Below are 13,015 nucleotides of genomic sequence, written 5' to 3'. Positions count from 1 at the left end.
AGATTTTTCGGATTCTCATGTAGACTTGCATCGTGCACCAGACCTCGACTTAATCGGGTTGCGTAACTCGCTCAACCCCTGCGTATCGTTGGTCATAACCTGCTAACTTTTTCGCTGAGACCGCAGTGTTTCACCTGGTTTTATGTATTTGGTGATTACCATCGTTATCAATCTTTCACGCGATGAATATGTTGGATGTCGCTACTCCCACATAACGACTCCAGCTAAACATCGTGAGCAGTGACTCCGTATTGAAATCGTAAACAGGGACTCTGTGTGTGTGTGTGAATCTCGAGTTCGATTACGATTAGATAATGTAATCCAGGGTGTGTCTCTGCGAGCTGAAGGCGGATTTCGTGTTAATCACACCGCAAGAGGGTGCTATCTCGTAACTCGACAGATCAACATAAATCGCGGTTGGAAACTTTTGGTCTAGTTGATCCAGCTACGTATTGAAACGTTGTACCCACACAGCCCATTGAGAAAACGTTGTCGTTACCTGACCATATCCACGAGTAAATATGGGACTACGCGTAACTGTCCATAGATTCCTCTGGCCCCACACCGTGGTTTTACGACACAGACAAGATGCAGCGGTGGAAATATTGAAAATGAAAAACGATACCTTGGTGACATTTGATTTGGATTTTACACCTGATGAACCATACACTCGATTGGTACATTGGGACGACAACTCTATCGTCGAGGTCAAGGGAAAAGAAATGTACAGATTTGTTGGTGTTGTGGATATTCAGCGAAAATCAGGGTATATGGTTGTGTATGGTTCGCATATTTGACTGAGAATATATCGGTATGCATAATGCACTGTCCATTGTATCATGTCGTGTGTCATCTATGCCCACATTGAATGTACAGAGTCGTCGCATGATGATACTTGAGAACATGAATTTGTTTTCCATGATGTTTGTACACCGACACATTGTATGTACACCTCGTTTACGCGAATACTTGTGAACAATCGTGAAGTACTTGATGTGATGGTGTATGCATTGGTATTTTTCATGGAGACAAAACACGGTCTGTAACATGTTTACTTGAATATTGGTCGTTGGTTCATGAGTGAATATCCGGATCAGACCCACACACTTTCTCATATTAGTGATCCGGTTGCGGCTAACTGGAGCGACATGTATTGACCAGTAAAGACACAATATAGTAAACAGACCTGAGGAAACTCACAAGTAACCCGGAGTTATTAGCGCGATGGGGAACATAAATTCATCCGTTTTCCGAACACCATTATCCGTGTATCAACCAGTTACCAAAGTCAAGGAGGTGTTTTATTCAGACATTTTGACTCTGGAAAATCCAAAGCACGAACCCGGACATCACAGACATATCGGAAACCCCTTTATTCGCCAATTCCGAAAACATACATGTCGATGTACAACAGCACATTGTTATTGTATGTGAGTAACCAATGATTTTGATGGGATGCATCAGAGCAAGTGAATATTTGATTAGACAAATGTATCGGAGTCGTTGTTGGTGTATATTTTGTCACTACCCGTTGTAACAATATACAAAAATATCAAATTGTCCGGTGTGGTTGTCAGTTTTCAAAACGAAAATGATATTGTTACCCAGGGAAAAGATAGATTTCCAAGTGAAAACGGTATTGGTACTCGGGTAAATGATAGTTTTCCAGACGAAAAGGGTTTGTTACCCAGGAGAAATGATTAGTTACTCTAGGAAAAGCTAGATGACCAAGAGAAAATGTATTGTTCCACTGGGTAAACGCCAGATCTCCAAAGGAAAATGATATTTTTACTCAGGTAAACGACGACCCACCAAGTGAAAATGGCTTGTTACTCAGGGAAAAAGGTTTGTTACCCGGGGGAAAAGGTTTGTTGCCCAGAGAAAAAATATATTTCCAAGTGAAAAAGGTTTGTTAACCAGAGAAAAAAATATATTTCCAAGTGAAAAAGGTTTGTTACCCAGAGAAAAAATATATTTCCAAGTGAAAAAGGTTTGTTATCCAGGGAAAAAATTGATTTCCAAAGGAAAAGGGGTTTGTTACTCTGGGTAAACATCAGATCTCCAAAGGAAAATGATATGTTTAGCCAGGTAAACGACGGACTGTCAAGTGAAAGTGGTAATTTTACATAGGTAAACGTCGTGGGTTCAGTGTCGTTGGTCTTGTTAAACGCCGCTGTCGATGAACAAAAAAGCCGAGTTGGCGGTATATGACTACGAAGGGAGAGAATGAAATTTTTATTTTGAGTACCAGAAGGATGTTGTATGTAGATTTGACAGTAACCCTATCATTCGCATATGACAAACACAATCATGGCCATTAACTAACTTGCTCGGTCTAGATCAACGCAAAAGAGATGATTCGTTTTTTGAAACCGTAGCGAAGACCACATGTAAATCTATGCGATAGACTTCTATCTCCTTACATTCAGTCGTGTCGTGTCCATTTTAATACGGTCCCCACGTGTATGACATGCACACACTAACACCGTAAACAGAAGTCGATGATTTTGATTAATAAAAATATTTCTTGACTACAAGTATGTTTTGGGAAATTAAAATTTATTTTTCTGTATGTGACGAAATGAAAATAGATTCGCGGTTTTAATTGAATTGTGACTGCGTTGTTTTAATGTACGTTTCAACAGGTAGACTTGACACTGAACAACAATTCACCTCACAAAAAATGTTTGTTATATGATTTGTCACTGGTGCGCAAAGGGTTAGGAATATTTTTGTATGATAATATCTTCTAGCTGTTTTGTTGTGAGGGTAATCATGTGGTGACTCAGCACTTTTCGTTAGCAAAGTAGATTGATCTATGTGAAATATGTAAGGACGGTGACTAGAAAACATATGTACTTTGTTGTTGGAGTACTGCTATGGCGTTGAAATAACCCTCTGGAAGTGAGTATGCTTTTCTTTCACGAAAGTTTACGTGGCTCCGTTGTAATAAATTTGTGTTGACTAAACTCGGATGGATACCGCAATTGTGCTGGACTTACACATGGTATTCGCATACTGTACACATACAAACTTTTGTGTAAACAACTCTGATGTTTCTGTTGGTACTAGTGCTGTGTTGAACTATTCGGTTCTTAAGACACATGAACAACCATTCAGACAATAAAGGTCTTGAGGTAACGAAACAGTTTGTAGAGTCAAACCAACCATTCTTTAGTTTCGTAATGTGAGAATATCGAGTAAAGTTGATTACTTTGTGTGATGTAAATATCTTTCGTACTTTTGTAAGAGTAGTGGGGGTCTCATGAAAAAAGTAACTTGTTGACAAAAACAAAATATTGAATGAAGGTTCGTCTGTTGTTTTCGTAAGTCAAGAGAGTGAAAATTGTTGTTGTTGTTTTTGTTACACTAAATCGAAATAGTGTGAAAGCGTCACCAATCATTGCGTATGTTCGTAGCATGAGCGAATATATTCGTGTACCATGAACATCTTTCATATACACTTAGTATGAAATGAGATGCGTGGAATAATAATTAGTGTCCTACAAAAGTAAAACTTGTTGCGTTTGATTGTATACTTTATATCGATGTCTTTGTGATGTTGAAAGACAGCTGTGTTTACATTTGAATATAGTAAGCGGAGTAACTCAAGTAATAAATTTTACTCGTTTGAAAATACCGGTCAATGGAGTAACAGTATCAATATGAGTGGTAATTATTTTTCGTGATATACAACCAATCTTCCAAGCATAACTTTTCCAAAAATCGTCGTGGCATAGTCGGCTGTTACGAATTCGAAACAAATGTACTTCGATTATCACGATGATGGAAATTACGACCAACACAGTATTTCGTAAGTGAATGTGTATCGTTTGGTATGTTCAGCAGTCACTAAATGACAAAAATAGCAAACTGATGCAACCCGGTAGTTAAACGATACAGTTACAAGTTGGATGTAATCTTGATTTACAGATGACAGCTTGATGAGTATTGTGATGACATTTACTTTAGCGAATGACAACGGAAAAATTTTCGATTGCATTGTCGGCGTATGTGTTACACAAATAATTCTAGTACACCTAACTATAGGATGCATTTGACAAACATCGTACAAATTGTTTCGTTGTGATGGTAACGACTTTCAGCGGTTTGGTTTCATGTCGGGAATTATTATTTGGGGGTTCAAAAACAATCAATACTACAAATGAACAACAATACAAAACACGTTAAGTGAATTACAGCGTAGCAAGTACTTCCTTGATATTACGATTGTTGTGTACCAGACATTTCTAACTGAATTGAATGCATCTAGCAAACATATTCCAATTTACTTTTGTAATGATCAAAGTATGTGAAATGGTGCGAATGGATTAGGTATTAATCAAGCGGCGGTATGTCAATTCACCTAGTGTGATATCTTGACACCGGATAATGTGCGAAAGTGTTTCAATTCTCACTGCTGATTATGATGATAAAGTATTGTACCGGTTATTGTTTAACAAAGGAAATTGTTGTTTCTTCTTTAGTCTTGGTTAGTGGAGACAAATACATTTGTAAAATATTTTCTGATATCCGCGATACGCAGGGTGATATGTACCAAGGTGGAATAATTTTCCATTCAAGAACATTTCAGACACGCATAGTTTTACAACTCAATATGTTAATAACAACGGCACTGAAAAGTTTGTTGCTGTCATAATAACCTTTACCACAACACCGGGTCTAATTAACGCGAAAAATTTAATAATCAAGTCATGATAGACCATTACAAAATCTCATATGTTAAATCGATGTGACAATCCTTATGTTCACATCACGATAATTTTCGATATAACACCTGCGTTCGATTGTAAGAAACTACGATGGTCATACTTTCGAATGTCGTATACTCAAATATATTATGTTAATCTCAAGTCGCCGACATCGAGAAGTAATTACTTTTGTCTTACAAAATATACCGCATAGTAATTTCTTTGTCTTGCGGCATAGTAACGACTTTTACAGTTGAACAAAAAAAAAAAGACGAGTTGGTGGTATATGCCTAAAACCGAACTTGATATGTTTGTGGGTTGTAGTAATTACTTGGATAGTCTTGCCTACTTTTCGTATGGACACTTTTTGCTTTGGTTCGGTGAGTTACAAACGGATTGACTTGACAAGGTTTTTGTATTTTACTCTTTTGTGTATGGTAAGATGTTAAAATGTTGAGATGTCATAGTGATAATATTTCTGAAACTATCTTTGCCAAACGGAAAGTCCGATCGCGAATATAGTTGTAATATTTCATTACTTGTTTCAAATCAATATGCGTATAATTTCGAAATGTGACTGGGTGAAAGTTGGTAGTTATGTTTGTCAATCTCTTTCAATTCAGATTATGTCAAAGTCCTAATATTTCATTTTGGATTATCTGAATTTACCTTTAGTACATCTCGCGAACGGATTCCGACGCCGTACTATAACATTCTTAATAATACAGGTTCGAGGATTTTCATGATAGAGGTGACAAGTGATAAGATGCGTGTTTGTATTAAGAGTTGGATTTCAAGTTGACAAAGACAATAACTGTATAATGCACATACTTGTGATTCTTGATTCTTGTAGAGTTATAGTTGGTATTGATTCTATAGGTGTGAAAACAGCGGCGCGAATGTGTGAATAATTCAATGTGACTGAAAGTCGCCGTCAGTAATATTCAGGTTACGGTCGAATCAAAAGATCACGTTAAAAAGATTTCTCAAATTAGAATTGTACCGAATTAACACATTCAGATACGAATCAACTTGAGCTGTGTAGCAAGTTTCATTTCAAGTTGTCAAATTGATGCATTGCTTGAATATTCGCATGATTCTTATCACGCAAAGTCAACGACTGTTCCAAAGTGTCAAAACATATAGCGATCGCGTGCAAGTGTCAAATTGTTGGTTTTCGAATCACGGTCTGCGCTGGTACTGTTATTCATTACTTATTACTTGATAGTAACAACCGCCGACATATTACACTGTAGCGATTGGGATGTATGTAATGACAAGACGCGAGAAATGGCTATGTCTTTGGTGTTATCTTGTGAGCGATCGTGGGATTTGTAACCTATTTCACACGTTTTTTGAAGTGTTGGTTTGTGAACGCGGCTATTGTTGATATTCGAATCGCCGTCTACGCCGGCTCTGTGGCAAACTAATTATCAAAATATTACTTGTGCGTAATTCCTACCTTTGTAACATCAAACCACGAGAGATGGCTATTCTTATGTGTTATCTTGTGAGCGCTTGTAGAGAATATTTCACACCTTTTTGGAGTGTTAGTTTGTGAACGCGGCTATTGTTGGTATTCGAGTCACCGTCTACGCCGGCTCCGTGGTAGATTTTCAGTCAAGGAATACTTGAATAATTTTGGGGATGATAAAAAGTGAATGATACGATTGTACGTGCTTTTGTGAAGAGTTTGATTTCAGAGTAATAAACGAATGTGTAAATGTGTATACTTGTGATTCTTGTTGTGGTTGTGAACAGCAGACTATTCTGTAGGCGCGAAACAGCGAATAAGCCGAAAGTATTATTCAGCTAGCAATCAATAGAGAGGAAAGAGAACACGATCGGTCATTTGACACGACTAAACTACGACATCATATATCATAATTTACGATCAAACTATTTCACACTGACCGGTCTAGTGTAATAATCGATAGTAGCGACTGCACGGAAACAATTCAGCGCGCAGGTCATTCGAAATATAGGTCGCACTGCTTAATCCTCACAACAAGTCACGTTTCCGTCCGCGCGGTTATTGTTGGTGACTCGTACATATTCAACACCACGCGAGAGATGCCTGAAAGTACGAATCACGACCGCAAGAACACATGGCGAGTCGCCACAGATCCCGTAAGAATACATGACAGACACATTTATCGTCGTTAGCATGTCGCCGCACGTATACCTAAAAACATTAGCATGCCACCACGAGTTTCGCGTTATCATGCGACCGCACCCATAAGACGAAAACGTTAGCATGTCACCACGAGTTTCGCGTTATCATGCGACCGCACCCATAAGACGAAAACGTTAGCATGACACCCCCGCCATAAGACGAAAACGTTAGCATGCCACCCCCACCATAAGACGAAAACGTTAGCATGCCACCCCCGCCATAAGACGAAAACGTTAGCATGCCACCCCCGGTTTCTCGTTAGCATGCCACCCCGCCCATAAGAACCCCATAGCCGCGTGCGACCGATCTATATAACTACTCACCACACTCAGCTTTACCGGTAAATCTGATTACGTGAGCAGAGTGAGGATAGAAAATTAATAGCAATATATAATATATGCAATTCCCGACCACATTGACCGATTCAAACATAAATCATATAAATTTGTCGCGCTTCGCGCGTTTAGGCGATACGGTGACTCACCAAACAGTACATGAAATAGGGTATAGCTGATATGTAGCGACAAAAAGCCCACTGGCTGAGTGGGGTCTAGGGTTTGGTTTATCGCGCTATGGGGACCCAAGACCAACGTTTGGGGGGCTGACGAAGTTTTGTTATGGTCCTGATTGGAGTCAAGTTGGAACTTTTTTTAGTCAACTCACGAAAATTTAGCTGCAAAAGTGTAATTTCCAGGTCGAGCCGAAAAGTTGACCTTTTTTTCATTCGCCGATGATCCCAGCTTGTATACCCCTTTCTTGGTTCTCAATATTTGGGGGGCGTTGATCGGTGTGGAGCTTCAAAAGGGGGCGATCAGTCTCTCTCTCCCTCTCTCCCTCTCTCTCTCTCTCTCTCTCTCTCTCTCTCTCTCTCTCTCTCTCTCTCTCTCTCTCTCTCTCTCATATGTCGCCACGATATGCCAGGTTGTTAGCTTGGGTCCAAATCAAAAGACTTAAGCTTTGTTCACATCCCTTAATATGATAATGGGATGTGACAAACACATAATATATGAGTAGCCTACTTATCGATTGGTATCTACCTAATTTGTGCGGCCTGTACTAAAATATATGCAATCAATCAACCACATGCATAATATTTTCATGACCTTCTACAGACCAGAGCCTATCACACCACATCATCACCTGGTTCATTCCAATCGCCGTAGCAGTAGCCGTTGACATGTGCTAATGAGAGGGCGCGTTCGATATGTGAAATTCCGCAGAAAAAACAACAGTCTGAGGGACGGGATCAAGTCTGACAAATAACTTCTTGTCTCTTGAATGAAAGCGACCAGCACGGAATGAAGACGACAAGCAATTGCTGATTATGGAATAGGTCACGAACTTCGAAACGTACGATACCAAGTGATAATTATTCGGATGCCCAGATCAACGGAATCTAGAGAGCTGAATGTATTCGCAGCTAACGACATAGCGTTGGAGATCGTAGCAACTTTCTGAGCACTGATATATTCAGTTAGGTCCAGCTGCGTACTCATAATAATGCCAGCTCTTCCAGCTGCGTACTCATAAAAATGCCATTGTATACACTTCAATTACATATTTACCGGCGACAATTTCTATCATGTGTAAAATATGCACGTTATTTTCATGATCACGATTTGCGTTTCGATACAAACTGTGAGTAGTTAGTATGGTCGGTCGTAAGGTGCGTGGAGTTCTTATGGGCCCTCTCGCACGGTGCCTCGAGACTCCTGTTGGCACGGTGACCCTTTTGACCCCCCCTCTCGGTCGTGATTCGCCATTGTGTCTTATGGGTCTCTCCAGGGATATCTAAATATCCCTGAGAACGGCAAGCAGACTAATAATCACGAAATCACGGCGTTTGATTGGCTAATCTGCTATGCTTCGATGATCACGATGGTGGTGGCTTGCTGATCAGCTGGTCACGGAGTCGGCTAACGACGGTGATTCTGTAAGCGCATTGTAGGTTGGCCCGCAGATATTGGTTTAAGATTAATTCAGAACATGTTGAGTGACGAAAAACATGATGAACAAAGAATAGCTGCTGCACAAAAACTTTAAATACACGACTGGATGGTTTATTGTGAAAATAACCGTTGTAGCCTGTATGCCTTGTTTTCATCGAGGAAAGCACAAAAACACGAGAAGAAATATTGCAAAGGCGCTTATGCAAGTTGCGAACGGAGTTCTAGTTTCAGAGGGGATGTACCATGATTGAATACAATTATAAAGCTTGACGTTGACACTACTTTGTCTGATCTTATTAGGCTCTTGTCGTGGTATATAATTAAAGTCATGAATGCTGCAAGGGCTGGGTGAATCAGCCATTTATGCTTGGCACTTGTCAGATTCTTGCAGCGTAATGAATCAAACCCGCGAGTGCTGTCAAAGTCCTCAATGATGCCGCGGAAAGAGGTCTAAAGGTTAGCATAGATTATGCTGGTAGGACCAGCAAAAAGACAGTTCCCTTGCATTACTTAGCATGTCCATAATGAATCTTAGATCATCACCGGCTGCATCAGGACTAATGCTTGAATCAAACCAGACATGGACATAAAAAAGAATGTATTGAAGCGGTGCGGTAGTTACACTTCTTCAGAGTTCCAATGTAAGCTACCTGGTCGGTCCACATATCTTCTGAGCATAAAGCATTGTGTCCAGAATCCATCTCACATATTGTGCTGCACCAGTTTGGCGATGACTAATATACCTTACCTGCACCCGGAAAAGCTGGACCACTTGGCATAATCTCAAGCATATCAGATAGGTATTTCTTGGATCTATACTTAGTTCTATAAGTTCACAAGCATTCGTTGTTTCACCTCTGTCATGCCTACAAGAGGCTATTGTTGCTCTGAACCTATCGTTATCTAGTTTTAACACTAAAACATTCAGTGATCAGGTGTCTCATAACATTATTAAATCACCAAGGTTCAATGCGCTTACAGAATCATTGCCGTTAGCGAACTTCTTGAACTAATAGAAGCACATAATCAGCAAGCCGCTGTGGTCGTAATCATTCAATCATAGCTGATTAACCATTCAAGAGACGTGATTTCGTGATTACTAGTCTTCTCGCTGTTCTATGGTCGCTAATACGCCCACTCTACGGCAGCTACTTTCAAACGCATTTAGACAAATGTTAACGACTTTCCTGCGAGCTTATTGCAGGTTCATTGACGTTTTTTTATCAATAATCTACAGAATGAGACATGGATACGCATCTTTTTTGAGATTTTCCAAATTTTGGACAACCCTAATGGTCACGCATCTAAATATTCATATAATACAACACACAACTATAGTACTTACAGAAATATCATAGTTCTTGTAATAAAGTTGTATAAGTATAATGTTTATCATAAGTCCTACACATTCATCATATCTGTCGAGTTCGACTTTTAGAAAATAATATATCGATATGGATACACCTTTCAAAAACAAAACCATGGTCACAGCTTGAGAGACCTACCACAAAAGAGTATGTATTCGACTTACGTTCCACAAATCTAACGCGCGCGCAAAACAATTTACTTTGCTAACGAAAAGTGCTTAGTCATCATATGATTGTCCTCACAACAATACAACTAAAACATACTATCGTACAAAATGGTTGTCATAGTTTGCACATCAACGGTACCACGTACAAGTAACAAGTCTCGCGAATCGAGTTATTGAATAACGTGAAAGTGTTTCTCCTGTGCCAAGTCGTTATGTTGACGAAAGCGTATATTGTAATATCATGATCAATTTGCATTCGTTGGTGACAAACTGTCACTGGCAAGTGATAAGATGCGTGTTTTTGTTAAGAGTTTGATTTCAAGTTGATAAATACAATACTGTATAATGTGCATACTTGTGATTCTTGATTCTTGTAGAGTTAGTTGGTATTGATTCTATACGTGTGAAAACAGCGGCGCGGAATGTGTGAATAATCTGATGCGGCTGAATGTTGGCGTCAGTAATATTCAGGTTACGTTCGATTCAACAGATCGCGTTAAAAGGATTTCTCAAAGGATTCGAGTTGTACCGAATTAAAACATTCAAATACGAATCAACTTGATTTGTGTAGTGAGTTTGATCGTGAAAAGGATTAACTCACAAATGACTAGAGTTAGAACATAAAGCATCAAGTTGTTGTTTTCGAATCTCGATGTCAAGGTGATAAATTTACGCATTCGGATACGATGCAACTTCAGTTGTTTAGTGGAACATTATCTTGTCAGCGACCATGGGATTTTACAAAAATTTCACACCTTTTTGAATGAGCGCTAACATCGCAAAGGATTAGGGTTAGAGCAGAAATAAGTGAGTATTTGTCGGTATTCGAATCACCGTCTGCGACGGTTCTGTTATTCGTTACTTATTAAATCTTACTGGCGAAATCCAGTTCTGTGACATGCTGATTACTAAAATTTCACCGCGTGAGCGATCTGTAACACCAAGTCACGAAAGATGGCTACGTCCGAGCCATTATCATGTCAGCGATCGCGGGGTTTGTAATATATTTCACACCTATTTGAAGTGTTAGTTTGTGAGCGTGGCTATTGTTGATATTCGAAGCGCCGTCTACGCCGGCTCTGTGGCAAACTAATTACCAACATATTACCAAGTGACTGATTCCTAGATTTCGCAAACTATTTCACACCTTTTTGCTGAAAGTACGACATGCCGTCGCAGCCTATACCCGAAAGTACGAATCACCGCCGCACCCATAAGAATATCGATATATTGAAGTCGCACTCACCGTAAACGTTAGGATTACCTCGAATCGGTCATATATAATAATTTGGAATATACACATTGACTAAGGATCAATCACGTGATCAATCTACTTAATCACGTGATCAATCTACTTGATACATATTCAACACCATGCGAGAGATGCCTATGCCCACAAGTACGACTTGCCAACACGAGTTTTCGAGGCACCATGTGAGAGATGCCTATACCTGGAAGAATCACCGTGTGAGAGATGCCTAAACCCGAAAGTACGACTCACCAACACGAGTTTTCGAGGCACTGTGTGAGCGATCTCTATTCCGAGAAGGGTTACCGTGCGAGAGACCCCATAAGACACAATGGCGAATCACGACCGAGAGGGGGGGTCAAAAGGGTCACCGTGCTCCACGCCCACGCACCTCACGACCGATCATATTAACTACTACTGTGCCAATCCATGGAAGATGAAAATAAATTAAGCACTCTCTTGGTCCATATTAATAGGGTTACCATACGTCCTCCTATAGGAGGATTTGTCCTCCTTTTTCAAGAAATCGAAAATGTTCTCCGAGGACGCCCAAATGTCCTCCTTTTTAGCAATTCGTCCTCCTCTGTAGATTTAAAGGCAAGTTGGTTGTACATGAACAACTAAAAACGCCATAAATGACGCGAAATCTGTAATCTGGACGTTCGAGCGGGTCACTCAGGAGTCGAGTCTTCAAAATGAACTTTTATATTTAGTCAACACAACTTTATTTCATGTAAACACTTTCAAATTACCCGTTTTCTCGTCCGGTGTTATAAATTTTATGATTTGTATAAAGTGTCCTCTTTTCTCAAATCTCAAAATACTGTAACCCTAATGTTCAATCAATATCATAGTGAAAAAATAATGCTTCTCCCCATTTAGTAAGGCCAGATGTGTCACGGATGTGAAAGGGCGATCGCAATAAGAAATACGGAGCATATATTTAAAAATTCAGGTAACGAATTTGGCAGGTAGAAGAGCATGAACTATTGGGACAAGATGAAGACTATAGTCAAAGTTGTTGTCTTGTTGTTATTTGTGCTTTTCGACTGCAATGGTCATTACCACCAGGCCAATACTTTAATTCCATATCTGCCTCTAGTAGCACGTAGCCTGTACCACTTCTAGGCTTTTTTAAAGACATCGCATACGCGGATCACATGCCAAAGAGGAGTATGTATAGAATAAACCTCCAACAATTGGGAAGAGATTCTGAAGTACAAGTTAACAAATTTTAACCACACGATAGAACGTTCTCTGCGACAGCAGACAATGAGCAGGCCTATATTTGCAAGTGTAGCAGCAATTTTGAGCGAGATCATGGGGCCTGTCGAATAAGTAGGTTCGATAAAAACAAGTCGACGGTAGCGCAGCAAAATGTGCTCCACGAATTCC

At 39.7% G+C, this 13,015-nt stretch overlaps 1 protein-coding gene across 2 annotated transcripts in view; it reads left to right on the top strand.

Annotated features, from left to right (window-relative positions):
* The window catches only part of LOC145437320 (uncharacterized), a 46,944-nt gene extending 38,611 nt beyond the window's left edge, over window positions 1-8,333 (top strand). For both annotated transcript variants that reach the window (XM_080314520.1, XM_080314521.1), the window contains one exon: window positions 8,001-8,333. In XM_080314520.1, coding sequence (XP_080170646.1) covers window positions 8,001-8,074 — 74 coding nt within the window. In that variant the 3' untranslated portion in view covers window positions 8,075-8,333. The remainder of the gene's footprint in view (window positions 1-8,000) is intronic.
* Window positions 8,334-13,015: the final 4,682 nt, after the last annotated feature.

The sequence above is a fragment of the Botryllus schlosseri genome, chromosome 4 (assembly GCF_051294905.1).
Source record: "Botryllus schlosseri isolate E-star chromosome 4, Bs_hap1, whole genome shotgun sequence".
Lineage (NCBI taxonomy): Eukaryota > Metazoa > Chordata > Ascidiacea > Stolidobranchia > Styelidae > Botryllus > Botryllus schlosseri.
Note: the sequence above shows the minus strand (reverse complement) of the source record. Positions and strands in the feature narration are given on the sequence as shown.